Here is a 22,749-nt window from a genome sequence, read left to right as displayed (position 1 = left end):
GAGAGACCTACACTTAGGGAGGCTGAGGACTTGCCCACAGTCTGACTGTCAGTGAATAGGAGACTCAGGGTGTGCCCCACTCTTAACAGGTGCTCAGTATATGCATATTCATGGAGGGAATGAATAAACAAAGGAATGAGTGGTGTTCTCTAGGGGATTTGGGCTGCTGCACTTCCTAGACAGCCCTCCCAGTCCCCAGACACCACCACGCCCACACCATGTGCCCTCCGGACCACTGCAGACCACTCCGCTTAGTCCTCACTCTTGATGGTATCCCCTGAGTCAGGAAGCCAGGTCCCTCCTGCGGGTCCAACACCACTGGCCACAAGACCACATTCCAGGGAAAGGAAATACAAGAGCAGAGTTAGTGGGAGCTCCAACAGGGAGAAGAAGAGGGAGGAGGGTCCAGGCGGGGCCCTCTCTCCCCCTCCCCCTGGGGTGCCTGCCCTCTGCTGAGCCCACCTCCAAGTAGGTATGCTGCCAGTGCCTGCCAGTGCCTCTCAACCAGGCGATGTTGATGACATTTTCCCCATTGATTCAGCTTGCTGTTCATACCTTCTCCTTGAGTCAATGGAAGCCTCCTTCAGGAGGGAACAGCAGACCCGTGCCAGTGCCAGCTCCAGGGAAGCCCTACTGACTGGGGTCTCTGGCTTCCGGTCCCACCGACCAGCACGTGAGCTGCCTTCATCCATTTCACACACATTCCCTGAGCACTCTGTGGGCCAGGGGGGCTCTGGGAGGCGCGAAGGGACCACACAGTGTTGTCTCCAAGCGCTGGTGCTCCCCTCTTGTCTGGATTTCCCTACCTTGTCTGTCCAGCCAGCACCTGCTCCATGGTCACTGCTGTTTCCTGAGAGGCCGGTCCTGCCCTCCACCGTGCACCTGTACTGTAGGTGCTCCTTCAGGTCATATTTTCCCCTTATTCCCATTGTGATTTATAGAACCATTTGTGACATTACTTCTTCCATATCATTCTTCCCTATTAGAATGCAAACTCCACAAGGGCAGGGATTGTGTCTGTCGCTTTTTTCCCAGCCTGTGATACGGTGGCCGGCACCTAGTAGGTATGCAAATAATATATGAAAAATCAATTAGGGAATCAATGAATAGAGATGCTTACAGAATACACCCCTGTCCCCCACCCCTACAGGAAAGCCTCTAAATTATTGGGAGCTGGATCTTTTGAGACAGAAGGTAAAAACATCTTTCCATTTTGCATTTGATTAGATGTTTTTCTCACCTGGGGTCACCCATCACCTCCCCTCTCCCAGGGGAGCACCAAGGGAGGTAAGAGGCCTGTAGCACAATGGAAAGGCCTCTGGGGGTTTTGTCCCTGCTCTGCCACAAACTAAATGTGCCTATAGGCACATCTCTTCCTCTCCACGTCACAGTTTCCCATCTGGAAAATGACTGTTTCTGTGTGGGCTCTAAGCAGAACCATTTCTTTGGCCAGTCTTCGCTGCAAAGGAGGCAGGGAAAGGAACTCTTCATGAGAAGGGAGTGGCTTTCAGGTGGCAGCCAGCACATCTAACACACGTATCCTTCAACTGGCCCTTGGCAGATGCCACTTTTTTGTTGTTAATTTTCATTTCTTGGCACTAGCCTTATCTTACCATCTAGATTGAGAGGCTCTGGAAGGCAGGGACCAGGCCTCAGAGGCTTTGAAGTCGGAAGAGACCTTCCAGCAGGCTGATCCCAGATGTGTCACTCCAGGAGATTTGTGTGGTTAATGACTCTACCCCTTTCACTCAAGTATTCTCTCTAGGTGAAAATGGTCCCTAGTAGGTTAAACATGAAGTGTCTGTCACTCTCATTGGAAATGACTTGTTTTTCTTCCACATAACAAGTACACATTTTTAAACATAAAACATACAAAGAAGAAAAATTTTTAAAAATCACTGAATGCCACCACCCGAAAGTGATTATTAATACATCTTGTTACATATCCTCACGTAACATCTCCCTCTCCTTCCTTCTCCCTCCATACCACACCCTACCTCCTGCCCCCACCCACAAACAGTTTTTTGAAAACAGCTGCACAGGACACACACTGTAACCAGCATTTTCACTTTACCATCCTGTCCAGATCCTGGTCTCGTAGGTTCTGTGGAGCCTTCAATTCCTGGAATGTGGCTTCCTCCCTCACTGGCATCTGACAGTTGTTTGATTAAAAATGTGTCATGTGAGGCCAGACAGGTCCATCCCTACCTCCACTGGGGAGGCAGATGGCTCCAGGGGCCATGTCCCATTACTGCCAAGGTCTCCCTGATGGCTGGAAACCACTGGTGCTGGGCATGGGAGTGAAGCACTGGGCCCTGACCCTGACCCAGGCAGCCACAGCACAGCTCTCCGTCAGCGTTCAGAAACACATTTTGTGACACGTTAAGACAGCCTCAAAACCAGGAAATCCACCTTCTCATCCCACAACCACTCCCAACGTGTTCATTTGGTAAATGGTAAATGAGCAGATTCTCTGCTTTAGTCCAGAGAAACCCCCTCTGCCGCCCTTCTTCTTTTCTCCACTGTGGCTTGTTAACCCTTGCTGCTGCTGCTGCTGCTGCCGCTGCTACTGCTGCTGCTCCTCCTTCTCCTGACAAGCAGTGGTCCTCCCAGCCTTCCCTCCCCATAGACCCACTTCCCATCCTCTTCCTCAAGAGGATAGATGCAGGACACCTGACTGACTGCATATTCTCCCCTGTCCCTTGTACCAAGTATGGCAACAATAATAATAGCTAACACTGATTGACTGCCAACTGTGCTGGGCACTCTACATGGATTCATTCTTTTGATCCCAACCAGGAGCCAGCTCTGTTACCATGCCCATCTCCCAGGAACAGATGTGGAAACAGAAGCGCCCAGTCTCACAGCTAGAGAGTCTGGCTCTAGAAGCCCCCGCTTCCAGTAGATCATTAAAGGGATTGTGATGGAGGAGGAGCAGCAGTCCAGTCCCAGGGCGGGGGCCAGAGCACTGATAAAGGGAGCAGACGAGGAGCATTTAATCTAGCTGGAGATGGAGTGAAAAGCCATGTGTCCCAGCAGCCTAGGGCCTCTGAGTTTGTGAACCTCCAGAAGTTGGGGGGGAAACCGTATGTGTCGGTACATTTGTCACACTCTCAGAGGAGTCTATGATTCAGAGAAGGAGAATGGCTGCTGGGCCAGATGAGCCTCCAAGGTCCCTTCCAGCTCCCAAGCCTGTGGTTCTGTGACCATATAAGGTCAGCGTGCCTGGGGAGTCTCACTGCAGCTAAGTGCAGTCCTGCACTGCAAGGGGGAAGCAGAAAGCAAAGGGAGCCCAAGTCCAGGCCTCCTGCAGGGTCCCTAAGGCAGCAGAGAGAGAAATGGAGGTGCGGGGAGAACCAGGGTTTCTCCTTGGTTGCCTCTTCCCAGAAAGCTCAGACTCGCGCAGGCGGGCTGGGTTGCCACCCTCTGTCTCTCCCCGTATCCACGTGAGATCTCCTCTCAGCAGCGTTGCCAGGTTTCCAGAGTCCAGCTGGCGGTTTCTGTCCAAAGTCAAACACTCCACAGTCAGCCCTTGGCTGTTCAGACCTCCTGTTCCTCATGGTGCTTCTGGTTTGGTGGCCTGGAACACCCCTCAGAGTCCCTGAGTTTTTGGTGGGCATCAATGCAGAATCTAGCTGGATCTCCCTTTGATGTCCTGGCTTTGCAGTCATAAGAAATCTAGTAGGTCCCCACCCTGACACACACACACACACACACACACACACACACACACACATCTGCCTCCTTTAGTGAGTGCTTTGGAGAGGGACAGGTGTGGGGCATCTGTGTACTCCTGAATCATGTAGTTATGTCTCACTTTATCTGAGCACTGTCTGGAGCTCAGCCCTATGCCAGGAGATATGAGAAGAGAGCAGAGATAAGTGAGATGTGGTGCTTTAATTTTAAAAATTAAAAATTAGTAAACAAGTCTTCTGGGAGATGATCTCTGATTATTATTGTTATCAAGGTATAAAACATGTACCTTTTAGTCATGTCTCTGTTGTTTCTAAGTGGCAGAAACCCAAATGAAGTTAGCTTATGCAAAATTGAGAGGGAATTATTTGGCTCATATCACTCAAAAGTTTTGGGTGGGCTTCAGGCATGGTTGGACCCAGGGACTCAAATGATGTTTCTGGGGCTTGATTCTGCACTCTATCACTCAGCTATGTAGATGAACAGCCCACCTGGGGCTGCTGCAATGTGAGATGCCACTGGCTGTTGCTAAGGTATCTCTTGGAGCCTCGCTCCTGATTTCCAAATCCTGGCCTTGTCACCTCCACGACTCAGACCTGGGCTGTCACATTAGACTGAACTCTCCAGGGCTGTATCTCCAACTCCAACCCAGAGGCCTCCTTTCCTTGCCAGAACATTGGGCAGATACAACAGGGCAAGTTCCAGTGCTTGTTTTGTGGGTGAAATCTCTGGATTCTCCTGGAGATAGGGACTCAGGGCAGAAGGAGCAGACCTGCCTTTCAGCATCTGCCATTTACCAGCTGTATGTCAAGTAAGTGGCCTAACCTACCTGAGCCTCAGTTTCCTCATCTGTAAAGAGGAGATAATTTATCTCCTGGAATTGTTTTGAAGGTTAAATGAAATGACACATGTAAAGCACTTAGCACAGAGGGTAAACCCTCAAACGGGAGCTGCAATTATTCTGCTTATTTTATACTACAAATGAAAGACATTATACTTGCCAGATTTTAACTTTAGAATGAAAATACTATTACTTTTTTTTGGTTGAGACAGAGTCTCGCTCTGTCACCCAGGCTGAAGTGCAGTGGCGTGATCTTGGCTCACTGCTACCTCCACCTCCCAGGTTGCCGCGATTCTTCTGCCTCAACCTCCCGAGTAGCTGGGACTACAGGTGTACACCACCACATCCGGCTAATTTTTGTATTTTTCAGTAGAGACAGGGTTTCACCATATTAGCCAGGCTGGTCTCGAACTCCTGACCTCGTGATCTGCCTGCCTCGGCCTCCAAAAGTACTGGGATTACAGGCATGAGCCACTGCGTCCGGCAGAAAATACTAATAGCTACCATTTGTTTTATACTTACTATATGATAGGTACTTTTACATTTATTCCTCACAACTCTTTGCTTATGAGGAAACCAAGGCAATTAAATTGTTTACCAGGGACACACAGCTCATCCTATTCAGTGCCCAACCTCTAACCACTGCTCTACTCTGCCTTTCTAGAATGGTGTGGGGAAATAGAAAATAAAGAGGGTCTTATTTGATACATTTAAGTATATTTGCCTCAAATCAATGCTAGAAAGAAAAAAAGAAGAGGAATGTGGCATTAAAAAAAAGCTAGGGAGAAGACTTAACATTTAAAAATTCAGTGTTTTTCTGAGTGGTGGGAGTATGAATAATATTTCTTGTTGGTGAAACCCCATCTCTACTAAAAATACAAAAAATTAATTGGGCATGGTGGCGGGCGCCTGTATTCCCAACTACTCAGGAGGCTGAGGCAGGAGAATGGCCTGAACCCGGGAGGCGGAGCTTGCAGTGAGCCGAGATCCCACCACTACATTCCAGCCTGGGTGACAGAGTGAGACTCTGTCTTAAAAAAAAAAAAAAAAAAATTCTTCTTGTTCTGTATGTATGGTCCAAATTTTCTAGTCTTAAAGTACTTATTACATTGTAGTAGAAGGGGATATAAAATTCTACTCTGAAACAGGAAGCCTATTTTTAACCTAATATAAGCCAGTTTGAACAACTTATAGGGCTAATCATGATTTGAGCAATTTCCTCCAAATTGCAACATTTCTGCAAACTGCAAATGAAGCTTCTTTATCTTGGGACAACCCAGGCAACAGATTGAGACCTGCCAGCAGTATTTTCAGTCCATGAATTGAGGTGTGATAGAAAGGACTGTGAGCTTGGAGACCTGTGTCCTGTTCTTGGCCCAGGCTCTTACCTGCTGGGAGACATTGGGGCAATTACTTATTTTCTTTCAGCCTCAGTTTCCTCTTCTGTCAAATAGTTATAATAAAATCCCACCCTTTCCACCTGATCAAGTGTGTATGAAGATTAATGATATCAATAGGTGTGAAATAGGTTGAGGGAGGTCCCAGAGTCAGCCAAAGGTCTAGAGAGCATTCCCAGGAGAGTGGTAGGGTCTGCTGATCCCAAATGAAGCATGAGAAACTCAATGCAGTGGCTTCTGGGGAAGCATGTCATGCCATGGGGACTAGCAAATCCTGCCTGCACCACTCAGGTCACCCAGAGGGCCCCACCCTCTTAGGAGAATCTAAGTACCAGTTGCCTTTCTTTTCTGTTTTTTAGTATTTACGCTAGAGTTTACAATGTGTATCTTGACTTATTACACTTTACTTTCAAGTAATAATATATTAATACTACTTTTTTTACTTATAAGAATCTTTCTACAGTATAGACTATACTTTCATTTTATCCCTCCCATCCTTTGTGCTATTGTTGAAGTTTTATTTCTATGTATGTTATAAACATCATAATACATTTTTCAGCTTCTTCCCTCTGTTTCAATTTAGATAGTTTCTATTGCCATGTTTTCAAGTTCACTCATCTTCTGTATGTCTAATCTGCTGTTAATCCCATCGAGTGAAATTTTTATTTTAGATACTATATTTTCATCATTTTATATTCCTTTTGTTCTTTTTTACGTCTTCCATTTCTTTCCTCATATGTTCCTAATTTCCTTCAATTTCTTAGAAATATTTAAAATAGATGTTTTAAAATTCTTATTGTGAATTCCATGATCTCTGTCACTCCTGGGTCTGCTTCTGTTGACTGTATTTTCTCCTAGTTATGGGTCATGCTTTCCTGCTTCTTTGCATATTCAGAAATTTTTTGTGTGATGCTGATATTATGAATATTGTATTGTTGAATGTCTAGATTTTGTTGTTCTCATTTAAAGACTGTTTGACTTTATTCTCCAGGTAGTTAAGTTACTTGTAGATCAGCTTGATTTTTTTTTTAAGTTTGTTTTTAAGCTTCGTGAGGGCAGGTCTAAAGCAGCCTTTACTCTGGAGCTAGTTCAGCCCTGTTGCTATGGCATGAGCCTTCTGGCATCTCTGCTGAGTGCCCCAGGCGTTCAACAAGGACTCTTCACTCTGGCTGTTTGGAACTTGAATATCTCCTAGCCTTGAATGAGCTCTGGGAAGCGTTCAACTGATAAGCAACCTGATGCTTGTTCTTTCTTTAGTAATTGTTCCTTGACCAGCTGTGGAACCTCACCCTATCCAGCCACAGACTCCAGGGGGACCCCTATGCGCTGTCTGAAGCATCTGAAGTGCTCTCTCTTTGCAGTTTTCTCCCCTCTGGCACGCTGCCCTTCCAGCTACCTCAGCTTTCCTGAACTCACTTTTTCTCTTCAGCTCAGTGAAATGGCTGTGTTCTGCCTGGGTAACCTCCTGCACTGTGGTCTAGTAAACACCTAAAGGCGGACGCCCAGGCCATCATAGGACTCCCCTCCTCGGTCTCCCTTCTCTCAGGGATCACAGTCCTGCACTGTCTATTCTCCAGTGTCTGAAAATGCTTGTTTCATATATTTTGTCTGGTTTTCTAGTTGTTTACAGTGGGAGCTAGGAAGGATCCCTTTGAGATCTCTCTGGGGTGGTGTACCAGGGGCCTGCACTGGTTATGTACTCCCTCAAGATACTTTTACAAAACTGGACTTAGGAATAATAAAAGTGGACAGAAAGTTGATAGGGTCATTCTGATCTGCTTTTTAGAGAATCTCAGAGTGAAGACCCACAAACAAGCACCAAGTGGAATTTTGCAGCAGGAATCATTATTGTCCATCAACTGATGACTGGATAAATAAAATGTGGTACATCCCTACAGTGGAATACTATTCAGTAATAAAAAGGAATGAGCTACTGATACATGCTACATTGTGAATGAATCTTGAAAACATCGTGTTAAGTGAAAGAAACTAGTCACAAAAGACCATACATTGTATGGTTCCATTTATATGAACTGTCCAGAATAGACAAATTTATAGAAACAAAATGTACATCAGTGGTTGCTTAGGGTAGGGGCAGGGCATGGAGAGTAACTGCTAATGGATACAAAGTTCCTTTTGGGGAGATTGAAATGTTCCAAAATTAGATTGTGGTGATGATTGACCAACCTTGTGAATACACTAAAAACCATTGAATTGTATACTTTAAATGGGTGGAGTGTATGGTATATGAATTATATCTCAATAAAACTGTTGTTTTTTTTTTTTTAAAGAAGAATTTTGAGCCGTTTTCTCCTGCATGAAGGTAACGAAGGAATGGGAAGGAGCTGTGGTATAGTAGAAAGGAGGTCTCAGTTATTATATTGGTGCATGAACGTGTCACAAGTAGTGTTCTATCTGGGACTGAAAATGTGACCACAGAAGAGTTTACATAGTTCATTGGGGGAGGACAAATGTGGGATGTTAATCTTAAAATTCGTTTGCTCTTTCTGGATTACTTTATTTATAAGAGGATTCTTGTGGTTTTGGCATGAGCCCCTCCTTCTAGTTTTCTCTCCTGCCCGGATCCTTGTCAGCAGTGAGCACAATGTTGAGTGGCTAGCAGGCAGTGCCACGTGGCCTCTGAAAGCTGTGACTTCTCCTTTATGTCCTCTTTGTCCCTGTTCAGATCCACCAGAACGAGGGCGGTATGTGGTTAAATCCTAGCCAAGGACGAGAAAGTAGGCAAACCCTTTTATTGACTTTTCTGTTGTCAAAGATAAAGATGGTTATTTGTTCCTCTTAAGTGAATCATTTTACCTTCATTAAAAGCTGTGAGTTTTCTGTGAAAGAAAAATGCATCATCCATTTGCAGACTTTTTCCAGGGATTTTCAACAATATGCCTCTGTGTGTAAACCTAAGTTGGGACCCTGAGCTTTGCTTAAACATATATTGAGTGCTTAATGTATGCCCTTCCTGTTCTAAGTGTTTTCAAGTATTATCAGCACCTCATTGACGGATTTTTCTTTCATCATGTAGGGAATGTGAAAAGACTGCATTTCTTTTTTCCAAGATTCTGTTTTTAAGTAATTTAAGTAGCTTTTCCCTTTAGATTTTATGACATTAATGTAGCAACTCAGTAACTCGGCATCCCAGCTGGACCTGGCCCACAGCCAGCCATTGCTTCTCATGCCTGTGCTCTCTGTGTTGATGAGGACAATGCTCTCATCAGGTGTGGTATGTGTGGTTTTTCTCTAGGATCATCCATGAAGATGGCTTCTCCGGAGAAGACGTGAAACAGTACAAGCCTGTTGTCTACAGCAACACCATCCAGTCCCTGGCAGCCATCGTCCGGGCCATGGACACTTTGGGCATCGAATATGGTGATAAGGAGAGAAAGGTAGGCCCCTGAGTCCATAAGCGCAGCAACAAGAGGTTCTGTCTGTGTTACCCCACTGCCTCCTCTTTATAGTGCTGGGCTGGCTTAAATGAACGAGAAGAGACTCTGCTATGTATGAAAGATATATGGTGGCACAGTCACCAACCTAAGCCATTGCATCCACACCCCTGGCAAACTCCCAGCAAACTCCCCAACTTTGCAAGTTGAATGTTGCAAGGGCTACAAAACTCCCGGATTTATTTTGCAGATGAGGAAGAGTTGGTGACAGTTTTAAATTGGGGCTGCCACAACACTGTCTAAGTACCTGTCCTTGGGCAATTAACTTGAACAGAAAAAAATATATATTAAACAAAACAAGCTTTGCCTGGCCACCATCTCCCTTCCTTAGAAGAACTTTCCTTGCCTTGCTGTGGAGTGGGGAAGGCCATTGGAACTGACTATCCTTCCTCTTTTATACCAAGGGCTGTTTTCTTCCTCCCCCAGGGAAGTATGAGGACCTACAGGGCTCTCCTTCCTGTAGAAAGTCAGTGTTCTAGAACAGGGACTGTTTGGGGGTAATGTTTCCAGGCTTCTATTAAGTGGTGAGTGGAATAAGTACTCTATAAAAACCTCTAATTTGCAAACATTTGTATTAACTGTTAAGACTGAACTATATACAGCTACACTGGCAAGGCTAAATAAAAGGAGGGAGGGAGAGAGGGAGAGGAGAAAATAGCCTCAGAATTCTATCCAGAAGCAGCTCTTTGTCCCTGTTTGGGACTGAATCTCAGTGATCCTCCCTCTGGGACCTGGAGATTGGAGAAGCGGGCAGAGGACAGGTAGAGCCTCCAAGCACCTGGGCTCTGCATCTGAGCCTCTGGATGTTGAGCATTCATCTCTGATTGCTGTGTGATTTGATTGTACATTATACACACATCCTGTCTTTGCTAAAAATCATCTTCCTCACAGAGGAAAACTGTCCTGGTTGTCTCTGTGTCTGATAAATCATCTGTGACAGGCAGCTTTAAATGTAAAATTTAATATATTATGCACAAAATCCTAATTCCATGGGGCAGAGTCATCCAGGCCAGGCACTGACTCCTCCAGGTGCTGGGGAATTGGGTGACTGAGGGTATGTCCGAGGCCAGCCCGAGGTGGAGAAACTGGGCACTAGCAGGGGCACCTGGGCCCATCTGCTGCTCCTCCTGGAGGCTAAGTTGGGAAGTTGATTCTGCAAAGGAAGCACTTCTTGCTGGAAGACTGGCTTTGGGTTTGGTCACAGAGCCAGGGCCTGTGGAAAGAGGGAATGGGGGAGTGGATGGGTCCATTCACTGCAGGTTGATGATGTGCGAGGCTTTGAGCTAGGTGCTGTGGATACAGGAATGAGCACAGCAGGGAATGGTGTCTGGTTTCAGAAAACACCTATTCAGATCATTAGAACTAGCCCAGATGTGTACACTGCTTCATTCTTCTTAATAGCAATAGTAGGAATGAAAACAGCAACCATTTGTTGAGCACCTACTGGCTGCCAGGCACATACTAAACACTTTACATATACTGACTCATTTTATTTAACTTATTTTATTACAGCCCAGAGCAGGGAGTGCCTCATCTTATCTTCAGTCATGGTACAAGCCACAGGCCTCTGGTCTCTCTCTCTCCCTTTGGCTAAGTGGGGAGCATGGTGTCTGAATCTCAGCCAGAGAGCAGACACAGTGCAAAAGGCACACCCCCTACACACACACACACACACACACACACACACACACAGGGTGTGTGAGATCTTCCAGGAGCAAATGTATTCATCTCCCAGCCAGCTTTTCCTGAAAATCTCCTATACTGATTATAACCCAGAAAAGTCAATGTGGCTTTGGAATACTTTTCTCCTTCCATTTTGGAAAACATTCATTGTTCCCATGGGATTTTTTTTTTCCATTTTATTATCCTGAATGGAGAGATGATTGCTTGGGAATCGCTAGGACTATGATACGTTAAGGACTGTACTGCAGGCCCCTGGGAAACAGGGTCCCTTCTCTGGCTATTTCTCCTCCGTGGAATTTCCCAGTCAAGTAGTCAGCCTTTAAGCAGGAAGGAGGGGAAGGTTCCAATGGAAGGAGAGACTGAGAGCTAAGCAGGACTCCCTGGAGAGTCCACTGGACACAGTCGAGTCCAAGCCCAGTTCCGTTATGGCAGGTGGCACCATGGCCAGCACCTGGCCCATCCCTAGGGCAACACAGACTTGTCTGGTGTGACACTCAGGCACCGCCTTCCTGTATTCTTACAACTGTGAGGAGCAGGAAAGGAGTGAACCCAAGACCCAGACCACAGCAAGCCAGACAGCTGGAAAAGGCATTCCTGGGAGTGGACTGGTGTGGATTCGCAGCCTGTGGAGCTGGCAGAAGAGAGTGGAAGCCACCACTTCTGTCCTCTCGATAAGGACACATACCAGACCTGAGAGGGCTGCAGTATCTGCTGGTGTAGGGGCAACTCAGAGCCAAGATCCTTCCCTTTCCATGTTCTCATGGAGCTTCCTATCTAGCAGTATAGGCAGCAAACAAGCCCACAAGTAGGTGACTGCATAATGTCAGATAATGCTAAGGGCTGCAAGGAAAACAAAATAAGGTGATGTGAGAGCCTGATCTGGGGGTGGGAGGAGCAGATACTTCAGAGTGGGAGGACGAGGGGACAGAAAGTTCCAGACAAGCACCCAGGCCCTAAGGGAGGAATGAGCCTGGCGCAGAGGAATATAAAGCTCTGTTCAGCTGGAGTTACCTGCAGCCAGGCAGCTGCTGATGTCCAGATGCCCTGAGCCCAGAGCTGGGTCCCCACATTCTTCGCTTGGGTCCCCAGCCACACTCCATCTAGGGGATCTGCCATTTGGATGCTGGGGAAACCACCTTATGCTGTAGAAGTCCAGATCCATGTTTTGGTCTCAACAGAAGAGACTTCCTTCCCTCTCATGTTTTCTTCACCTCTGCTACCCACCACCAGTCATCAGGGGGTGTCTGGAGGAAGACAGCCTCACTCCCACCACCTGCCGGGGCCAGCCAGCCTTGCACTCTCCACACAGAAAAGCACCTAAGAGCTTCCTTGCTGTATCTCAGTGTCAACCCCTAGAACAGGTAGGTGTCGCTGACTTCCCCTGGCAGCGGACTCATCGCCTGTCCTGGCCCCCAGGGAAAGAGGACTGGCCGGTTTTTCCCTCAGCCTCTCTGGTGTGGAGTCACTTGGAGCCCCGTGACTGTGCGTGAGCCTGAACCTGAAAGAACCTCCGCGCAGAGCAAACAGCGGGGACCTCCTTACATCCTTCTGTGGTTTCCACACCCCAGGCCCCAGCCTCAGACTACAGACCCCTCCCAGGGACCCCATGCACTCTCACGCCTCTGGGCCTTCGCTGGGGTGTGCTCTCTGCCTCTAGTGCACTCCTCTTCTCTTCCCCTCTTCCCCGTGGAACTGCCCTACTCAGTAAGGGCCCGCTAAGCTTCATCTTGTCCATGAAGCCTCCTTACCTTTTCCTCCCCTGAGGAAGAAACTCAGCTCAGCGCTTTCTCCATGAAGCTCTTATCTCACACACTAGCATGAAGATCAGTGTAGTCAGAGTCCTTTGAGCAGCTCATAAACCCGTGAGCCTTCCTTCCAGAACAGGGGACACAGCACACATCTAGGAGATTCTGCATGCAACTTCAGGGGGGCCTGGCCCACCAGCGGAGCCCAGCCTAAGAACCCCTTTATCATTGGAGGTCTTCTGATCAGGGCCTATGTCGTTTATCTTTGGATCACCTCCTCACTCCAGTAGCCAACACAGTGCTCAGCACTTAGTAGGTCTTCAAGACCCATCCCATTAATGGAATGACATTTCTAACTTTCCCAGTGTTCACAGAAAAAAATGCAAAGTGCCTGTAGCTTTATCACTACATGAACAGCTGTTGATTGAGAACCTACCATGTGTAGGGCTGGTGCTAAGCCCTGTGTGAAGATTCAAAGGCATGTGAGTTGGAGCCTTTAAGGAGCTGGTCATCTTCTTGGGAAGATGGAGCTCACAGGCAGAGTGAGCACAGCCCTTGCACGTGGTGGGCAGGAAGAGCTGCTTAGTGGGGGTGAAGCTGGAACCGTCCCTGAGGCAAAGGTACAGTTTGACAGGTGCAGGTGTAGGTGAGCAAAGGCCCTTGAAGCCAGGAAAAAAACATGGTAGAAACAGTGGCTGGTAATGAGGGAAAGGAGAGTTAACTGGCAGAGGAGGCCAGTGGCCAGAACAGAGGACTGGGGTCTGGGCAAGGTGTGGGAAAACTGGAAGGTCCAGTTAGGTCCAGATTTGGTGGGCCCTGGAAGGTAGGCCAAGGAGTTTGGGGTTTATCCTGTTAGCAGTAGGCAGCCATGGAGAGATTTTGAGCTGGGATGGAATGAAAGTGAGATTTTAGGAAATTACGATATGGCATGTGCAGAGTGGACAGGGCGGGGAGGGGGATGGCGAGGGAAGACTAAAGATGGGGAGGCAGGTAAAGAAACTCCAGCAACAGACCACGAATAAGGTGCGAGGGGCTAGGTGAGGGGTCAGAAAGGCAGCAGAGTGATGCATAGCAACAAAGGAAATACAGGGGCCTGGTGATTAATTGACTGTTGGAAAAGGATGGGCACAAGGTGGAACCTCAGCCAGAAAGCCAGGAGGCTGGGTGGGATCGGACCACAGAGGGTGTGTCCCCTTCCAAACCTAAGGAGTTTCCAGGTGGGGGAGGTCTGCACATATCAGATGGATAGATTCAGAGAACTGAAGCTCTGGAAATTACTGACTCCAGGATAATAATGGCTTTCCATTTTTATGTTTCAGAGCCTTTATTGGAAAAGGATGGGCCTGTTATTTGTCCTGTTATTTAATAAATTTTCCTTAATGCTTAAATTATTTAATACTAACAACTACGTGTGCAGTGGGTGCTATTGTTGTCCTTGTTTTATAGGTTAAAAAAAAATGAGGCATGGAGAGGCTAAGTGACTTGCCCAGCGTCATGCAGTACTAATTATATATGTATACAGTGTAGACATGGAAGCCTAATAAGACTAGAACCTGTGTGGCCCGGGTCCAGAGCAGAGTCCCATTTAGATAGACGCAGTATGATCAGGCAAAACAAATCATTCAAAGAATCCCATCCTTTATCCGGAGTCTCTTTAAGAACATGAAAAGGGACCAGAGACAGCTCCCCCTGCTGTTCTCAAACATCCTCTCCTGCCTCCCACGTCTGTCCCACCCCACTCCCTTGAGCTGCCTTACTCCCCCGGGTTCTTCAGAGACCCTCTTCTCCACCCCAGCGAGCAAGGCTGGTCCTCTCTCCCCTTCTCTCTCTCCCACCAAAGGGGTTCCGGCTCTGCCGCTCCTTCACTCCTCCCTTTTTCTTCGTCTCCCTTTCCCCTCCCCTCCTATCTCCCTTCCCCCCCCCCCCCCCCCCCCCCCCCGCTTCTTCCCTTTCCCTGTGTCCTCCTCCCTCCTTCTCAGTCTCCTTTTCCTCCTCCCCTTCCCTCTCTTCCTCCCTCCCTCCTCACCCCAACTCATTATTTTGTAAATTGTCTTCACCTTCTGAGCCAAGCTCTCCCCCTCCTCCTTCCTCTAGCCTTAGCCCAGGGCCTACATCTGCATCACAGAAGCAGAGGGCCTTGTTCTGGCTGAGCTGGCCTAAACTCTAACACTGGAAGAAAGGGTTGAGGAGAAACTGAACAATTACAGGATTAGAAGGTTCACTTGGACCAGTGGGGGGATGGGGAAAGCCTTTGAACAGGCCTGTGTTAATACAGTTCCTCATACACACACGTGTATATATAAACATATGTAAAATGTACATGTGTATATGTGTACATCCTTGCATATGTAAAATACATTGTAAACAGATGGACTGGTAGCAGTCATGCACTGAACTTGTATGAGACTTTAGTCAGTTGAAAATACTCCAATTTTCATTTTCTCACTATTTGTGCCTATACCTGTTTCTCTCAACTATAAAATCCTTAAGGGCAGAGCATAGATCCTATTCCTCTAGCACAATGCCCGACACAGGAAGTACTGGATACTAAGTTTAAACCCCAATTCTACCACCAACTATATGGCCCTGGGTAAATTATGTAACTTCTCTAAGCCTCAGTGTTTTGGACAGTAAAATAGTAATGATCCTGATACCTCCCTCGTTCATATCTGCTGTGAGAGTAAATGAGATAATGCCTATAGCATGCATAGGATAGTGCCTGTCACATAGCAACTTCTCAACGTGTGTTGGCAATTATTCTCATTATTTGTCTACAATCGTTGTTTTTGATAAAGTATTGATGAATTCTACTCAAAGCAATCTAGTGAGGAATGGGCAAGGTTTTATCTGCAGTTTTCATGTTAGAAACAGAAGCACAAGGTTCTTAACTGGCCACCCAAGGTCATGTTAGCAAGCCTGGGTCTACTCAAGCTGTGCCATAAAGCCAAATACCAACACTGAAGTTTACAAGACAAAAGACTGCGTTTATCTGCAGGGGGCTGAGTAAGGAGGCAGCTCATGCTTAACACCTCACTTCCTCAATGGCCCTACAAGCAAGGGCTTTTAAAGGCAAGGGTACATTTTAGGAAAGCAGAAGCTACAGGCAAAACCGTAAACCTATACATGGAGGTTATACATTGGTTTGGCCCAAAAAAGCAGGATGTCTTGTGGGGTGGGCTTTGAGGTCATAGGTAGATCCAGAGATTCTGTGATTTGCAGTTGGTTAGGGAGCGAGCTTTTGTCTAAAACCTTGGGGACAGCCAAAATGAATGTTAAGGTCTGGCCTGTAGGTGTGTTTCTCTCCAGGCCCCTCAGGAAGAAATTTAGAAGAAAGATCGGTGGTCAGCGTTCCGTCCTTAGTTCCCGCTCTTCTGAGGTCTACTTGGCTGCAATGGGCATTTTCCATCTGGTGGGGGTCCAGGTTTCTGAAAAACAACTCGGGGACATATGTTAAGATGTTATCTTTAGTTTCCATAGGGAACCAAACATCTTGTGGCTCTAACTTACTTGGGTGGCTATTATTTTAAGCTATTACAACCTCCTTGCTTCTCAAGTTGCTCATTTACTTCTCAAGGCTAGCTAGGTGCCTGGAATTTCCCTTGAAGAGACTCAAGATTTTTCTCTCTTTCCATGCTTTTTCGGGGTGTGGGGGGGCAGCATGCCCCTAACAGGGGGCTCCCTGCTCTATCTCAGTCACCTACCTAAACAGAATGAAAGATGGGTGCCAGCTGGGATTGCCGCCCATGCTCTTGTTCCACCAGGGGCCTTCACTGGAGCTGTATCCCCTAGAGATAATGGTAGCTTTTTGGGAGGCAGAATCAGATTTCACACTTAGTTTTCAGAATGTCATTGGATCTCCTCTGGTAGAAGAAATCTTGACATTTAAGTCACACAGTGGAGCTCAGGACACTATGTTTTTTAATAATCATGGAAATATTGTGGTGCCACCTCTACAATGCAGTGCGGTTCACCTTGTGGTTTGCATGAATTCTGAAACAGATGAAAACAAGGATGCTATCTGGCCTGTGTCTCCCTGAGTCCCCTTGGGCTTAGAGATAACTTTAGTGGTAGTTGATAGATCTGATGGCGGCTGGAGGGTGTAACAGATGAAGCCTTCATACTCCCATAGCCCAAACATGAGGCCAGGAAGAGGATGTAGATGCACCCCATGCTGGGTGCTGAGGCTGTCCACCTACAGCAGCCCCAGACCCTGCCCTGACCCTTTGCCAGCCAGGTGAATAGAGCTTGAAACTGCTCCATTCAAGCCCATCTCATTCTGCTGCTCCATTTTGCAGATGGAACATAGGTTTCATCTGGCCCAAACAGGAAAGAGACTTACCCAGGGGAATATGTGGCAGATCCAGGACTAGAGCATTCAGCTCCCTGCATCACTGCTCAGTCCTCTTTCCATCTCAGCATGCTGCTTCCAGTTACCCAGCCCATTTGGGGACTCATTTTCTTTTATTCAGTTGGTTAATCAATTATTCTATAAATACTTATCACTCAATTACTTACTACTTACAAATGCTTACCTCCTGGGGAAGTGCACAAGATGGCAGGGGTGGGTACAAAGATGCAAAGATCAAGAGGCTCCCAGTCTTGAGCAGAGATGCCAGCCCCAGAATGAGAAGGTAAATGCCTTGGTTTCCAGGACTTCTCCCAGCTCTGAAATTCTAGCTCTCCAGGGCTTAGTGCGGCATCAGCACTGCTCCCTGATCCAAGGCTGGATCGGGCTGCAAGCTCCTGATTTGAAGGAAGGCATCCACCATCTAAGCCCTGCCACAAGGAGCCTGAGACCTGGCTACTGGTACTTTGGCCCAGGGTGGCAGCATCAGTGGCTTTCCCTCACCCTTGTCTAAAAGGAAGAACCAACTCAAAGGAACTGCAGTTTTCAATATGGGAAAGGAAGAGGGACTAAAGTGTCAGATTTTTGAAATGTCTCTTAGCTGCTCCTCCCCCTTAGAGTCTTAGGTTTCCTTAGCTAAAAGTGGTGCCCTCCCCCCAAGCCCATCTCAGCTGCCCCCCAGCAGCACACTGTACTTCATGGTTGTCTTACCCTTGGGGCCAGACAGCAGGTCTGGAAGAACAGGTCAGTCTTGTTCATCATGCCCACTGCTAGCAGGGGTCAGTGAATCCTGTGCCTGAGTGATTCCATTCATCCAACGGGTGTGCTTCCGGGTCAAGTGCTGGCCTGTTACTAGGGATACACATGCCTGAACAGATGTGTCCAGGGAGGAAAGGATGAAAGATGCAGAATACGCTTCTTTCCATGCCATCCTGATCCCTCCACAGCGTTTGCCATGCATGCTTCCATTCATGCATTCCCACAGCAGTCGCTCAGCCTGGAGCAGGCACTCAGCCTCCAGGGCTCCAGCAAGTTGGGCCCTGCAGAGGCCCCAGCCAGCACCTAGCCTTCATCTGGACTGGCCTGCCTTCTCTTCCGTGGCTTGCAGAGTTGAGTGGATGCTCAAGGCTGGGCTGCCATCAGTCTCTACATGTTCATTGCCTGTAGAAAAGGGCATGGAATTTTAAAAAGAAAATTTAATTGAAAGACTTCAACAAACAGTAAACGAAAACTGCAGGCGGTGATGCCTTGCACTTGTGTGTTCTTTCTCTCTCTCACACTCCACCCCCACCCCCCACCACCACTGTAAGCCCTAATTACTCTGCTCTGATGATGGGAAAATCTTATAACCACGTAAATAAATATTCCTCGGCATCAGGACCGAAGAGGTCCCCACCAATCTTGGATGTCTAGGAGCCGCCCCATTGCAGCCCCTCTTCTACCCCCATACCCCACCTGGCAGCTATGCAGGGGTAACTGACAGCCTCCCCTCTGGAGAGGGGTCATTGTGTGTGCATCCTTTGGGCTTGTGGTACCTGTTTCAAGGTGGCAAACCAGCTGCCAAGCAGACCTCAGCCTTAAGAGCCATAGGCAACAGCAGAGAGGGGCCTGCCTGGCCAGCGCCCTGTATTTTGAGACTCCTGGAATATTGAAAATTGAAGAATTCCCGGCCAGGTGTGGTGGCTCACGCCTGTAGTCCCAGCACTTTGGGAGGCCGAGGCGGGCGGATCACCTGAGGTCGGGAGTTCGAGACCAGCCTGAGCAACATGGAGAAACCCCGTCTCTACTAAAAATACAAAATTAGCCAGGTGTGGTGGCACATGCCTGTAATCCCAGCTACTAGGGAGGCTGAGGCAGGAGAATCGCTTGAACCTGGGAAGCGGAGGTTGCGGTGAGCCGAGATCACGCCATTGCACTCCAGCCTGGGCAACAAAAGTGAAACTCCGTCTCAAAAAAAAAAAAAAAAAAGAATTCCCAAAACAAGGTCACAAAATTGTGCTGTATTTTAAATACATCTACTTAACAAATCAGTACTTTGGGCCTACCACAAATGCAGTGAAATAAAATTGTGCTCCCTAAAAAAATAATTACAGGATTTGTAAAAGTATTAATTGACATTGCAGTGCTGGCCATGTGGTCCTGTAATGGGACTCAAGTCAGAGCCCTGTGCTGAGCACTGTAGCTTTCACTGTGAGAGGTCTCTCTTCTGACTATGTCTGGGACCTCATTTGGTCCAAGCCCCAGAATTGAGTCCTTTGTTGATGTATAGTCCCTTTCTGGCCACCAGATATACCATGTAGGAGCCTGGGAAACCAGTAAGGTAGATTTTAGTTTGCTGAAGGAAGAGGTGCCAGGGATTGAGAAGGGGTTAGGTTTGTGGCCGCAGCGCCACGTGGGGAAGGCTGTGAGTCACAGGTAGGGTGGGGACAGCCAAGGTGGTATCTGCCCCTGCCCTGCTGGGAGTGTAGGGGGTCACAGTCCTACACATGTGAGATGGAGATGGCTTCCCTAGGAAAACCAGAGCCACTTTCCATCCTCCCGCTACACACACCTGCACACACGCTCATCTGCTTTTGCTTTACTCTGCTCCGTTCCCTCTTCTTTGCCAGGCAACCAACAGTGGTCTTATGTCACTGCTGAAGACCCCACTCTGAGTAAGTTAGGACACTTTGGTTGCAAGTGATGGAAGATACAGTCACACTGGCAAACTGGCTTATTCAAACAAAATAAAATACAAAACAGCCGCAGGCCCAGAGAGTCAGAAATTCAGACACACCTGTGGGGAGTAGGGGCTTGATCAGCAGCTCAGGGGATGTCCCTGGCTTCCCCCATCTCTCCACTCTGCTCCCCTCTATGGTTTTCACCCTCGACTCCATAGCATCACTCCTGCACCAAGCAGGAAAATGGCTCCAGCAGCTAGGTCATCACTCGTAACCTTGTGTGCATCCTGGGACATCAGCAAGCGCAAGATGCATCTGAGCAGCCACCAAGTTCTGCAAGTCTCTCTCTCTCTGTCTCTGTCCTCTGTGTGTGTGTGTGTGTGTGTGTGTGTGTGTGTGTGTGTGTGTGTGTGTCTCATTGCCCTTCTTGACTCAGTCACCATGACCAAGGGGGCTGAGGGGTTCCTGGGACAAAATAAATCCCCCAGAGGAATACCGGAAGCTCCTGAAAAAGGAAATAGAATAGGAGGAAATGGATTCTGGGGAGGCCACCAGCCACCCACAGATCTCTCCTTCTCATTGGGGCTGCCAGCTGTGCTGCCCCGTGCAGGAGATGACTCATGTCGTAGGGTGGAGGGCCGGCCAGGCTGAGTCCAGTGCAGCGGGACCATGAGATGGCTGAGCTTGGAAGCAAGCCAGCACTGCTGCTCCCATGGCAGCCTCTCCCCCGGGTTCCCATGTGGCAGGACACATGGGTGCACAGCCCCCAGCCCACCATTCACCAATGGTCTTGCCTTTCCACTGTGGCCACAGCAGGGGGCCAGGGAAGAGCGGGAGGTGAAGAGGGGAGATGGGCCAGTAGCAGAAGAGGCCTCCACTAGAAGTCAGGTCCCTAGGAGCCTGCCCCAGCCAGCAACAGACTTAGAGCTAGTCAACACCTCGCTTCAGAGCTGGGGAGGCACCGCCCCAGAGGGCTGCCCAGGGAGGCAAGGCAGGCAGCAGGAGTCAGAGATGTGACTTTGAATCCTGGCCCTGCCCTCCACCAGCCAGTGGACTTAGCACTAGTCACCTGGCTCACTGACCCTCAGATTCCTCATCTGAAAACTGGAGATCATACTAATACCTACTCACAGGGTTGTTATGACTAAAAGAAATGATGCATGTTAACAGCTAAGCAAGGTGCCTGGCACCAAGTAACTGTTCAGTGAACAGTTACTGCCATTTCCCTCCTCTTGCCCATACCTCACTGCCTGTTAGTGAAGGGCCAGGACAGGAACGTGGGTGTGACAGTTGTTTCAGAACCAGAGCGAAGGGTCAGTGTCAAGGCCTCTTTGCTACTACAGGTCAAACAGGTGGTGTCATCCCCTCCCAGAATCAGCTGTCCCTTCTGATTCCAGGCTGGAAGACGGTATGCCTCAGTGCGTGCCCTCTTGCTGGCTTTGTAGGATTGGAGCTGAGGAGGGCTGCTTCTGACTTGGGGCCCAGCATGGCCTGAGAGAGGAACCCAAAGAAATAGAGACAAGGAGAGAGCAGAAGAGATCACAGAGAGGGAGGAGAGTGGCAGACACTGTGTGACTGGGAAACACTGAAATGGCGCTGCATAGACCGTGCACCAGTGTCCAGTGTCAGCAGTGCACTCAGCACAGTACCTGTGCAGAGTAAATGCTCCTGAAACAGCTGCTGCTCTGTTCCTTTTCATTAGGGCTGCCTATGGCTCTGTGAATGTCATTCCACAGCCCCTCCAGCCAGACGTGTCTTCTTTCTCCCCTTGGATGCCCTCAGCACCTGACTTTCTCATTCATTCACTGGTTTATTTACTTGAGAAATATGGACGTGGCCTTCTCTGTGCCAACAGCGTGCTGAGTGTTGTGTGCACCATGGTGAACTGACGCAAGCAGGTGTGCTGCTACTCAGAGCTCAGCTGGCGAGCAGGTGGACAGCCTCAGTGATTCCAGAGAGCAGAGTGTCCTGACAGCAGGCCTGCCCTAGCCTGTGCTGAGAACAGGGTATCTGACAAAGAGCTGAAGGGACTGGCACCGTTGGGGCAAACAAGATGGGGAGGTGGGGAGGAAGAACATTTCAGGCAGGTGAAACAGCCTGTGCAGAGGCTCTGAGGCAGGGGAGTCCCATCCCAGTGTAAGGGTCTGAGAGAAGGCCAGTGTGGCTGGAGCCCAGAGGTCGGTGGGGACAATGACAGGAGATGAGGTGGAAGAAAGAGGCAGGGGCTGGCTCTTTCGGGTGAGAAGAGCTTCCAGGCCATGGAAGGAATTTTGGCTTTGTTACTGGCTCAGCAGGAAGCCACTGCAGGTTTTAAGCAAGGCGCAGACATGGCTTCCGTTAGGAGAGGCTTGCAGTGGCCATGGTGAGAAGGGAGAGATGGGCAGCAAGAATGGCAGCAGGGAGAGGGCCTGAGAGGCTCCTGCAGGCATCCAGGGGTGGTCCAGAGAGAGAGCTGGGCATTGCTCTGGGTCTCCGTCATCCACCCAACATGGAGCCCCTGTGGCATGGCACAGAGCATGCCAGACCCTGCAGGTGTCTGTTGAGTGGGCAGAGAGAGGTCCACCGCCCTTAAGCAACACAGGTGGGCCACCAGACCCAGAGCATAACAGCAGCCCTGGCCTCCCTGCACCGGGAGTCCTGGGAGAAATCATCTCCAGACTCTATGCATCCAGAGAGCGGCCACTTCCTTCCCGCAGCCCCTGACCACAGCCCTTTCTGGGTATTCTGACCTCTACTCCCTCCACCCCCACTCCAGCATTAGTTTCCTCATCTGTACAATAGGGATCAAGTATATATTTATGATGATAAAGTAACCCTGAATGGGGCACCCTTGCAATACACTGCACTTCACCAAACACAGCATGAATGTTTCACTACCACTGGCATCCACAGACGTTTCCTGGCCCAGACGGTGAGCTCGCATCACCCAG

The 22,749-nt window shown here is 48.5% G+C and overlaps 3 protein-coding genes across 14 annotated transcripts in view; all 3 read left to right on the top strand.

The window, feature by feature from the left end:
* LOC126943900 (metallothionein-2) overlaps window positions 1-22,749 on the top strand; it is an 894,508-nt gene that overhangs the window by 538,653 nt on the left and 333,106 nt on the right. The gene's annotated exons all lie outside the window — the stretch shown is intronic.
* MT3 (metallothionein 3) overlaps window positions 1-22,749 on the top strand; it is an 892,117-nt gene that overhangs the window by 557,398 nt on the left and 311,970 nt on the right. The gene's annotated exons all lie outside the window — the stretch shown is intronic.
* GNAO1 (G protein subunit alpha o1) overlaps window positions 1-22,749 on the top strand; it is a 166,469-nt gene that overhangs the window by 71,596 nt on the left and 72,124 nt on the right. For both annotated transcript variants that reach the window (XM_050773044.1, XM_050773045.1), the window contains exon 3: window positions 9,188-9,329. In XM_050773044.1, coding sequence (XP_050629001.1) covers window positions 9,188-9,329 — 142 coding nt within the window. The remainder of the gene's footprint in view (window positions 1-9,187; window positions 9,330-22,749) is intronic.

This window comes from Macaca thibetana, chromosome 20 (genome assembly GCF_024542745.1).
Source record: "Macaca thibetana thibetana isolate TM-01 chromosome 20, ASM2454274v1, whole genome shotgun sequence".
NCBI classification, from domain to species: domain Eukaryota; kingdom Metazoa; phylum Chordata; class Mammalia; order Primates; family Cercopithecidae; genus Macaca; species Macaca thibetana.
Note: the sequence above shows the minus strand (reverse complement) of the source record. Positions and strands in the feature narration are given on the sequence as shown.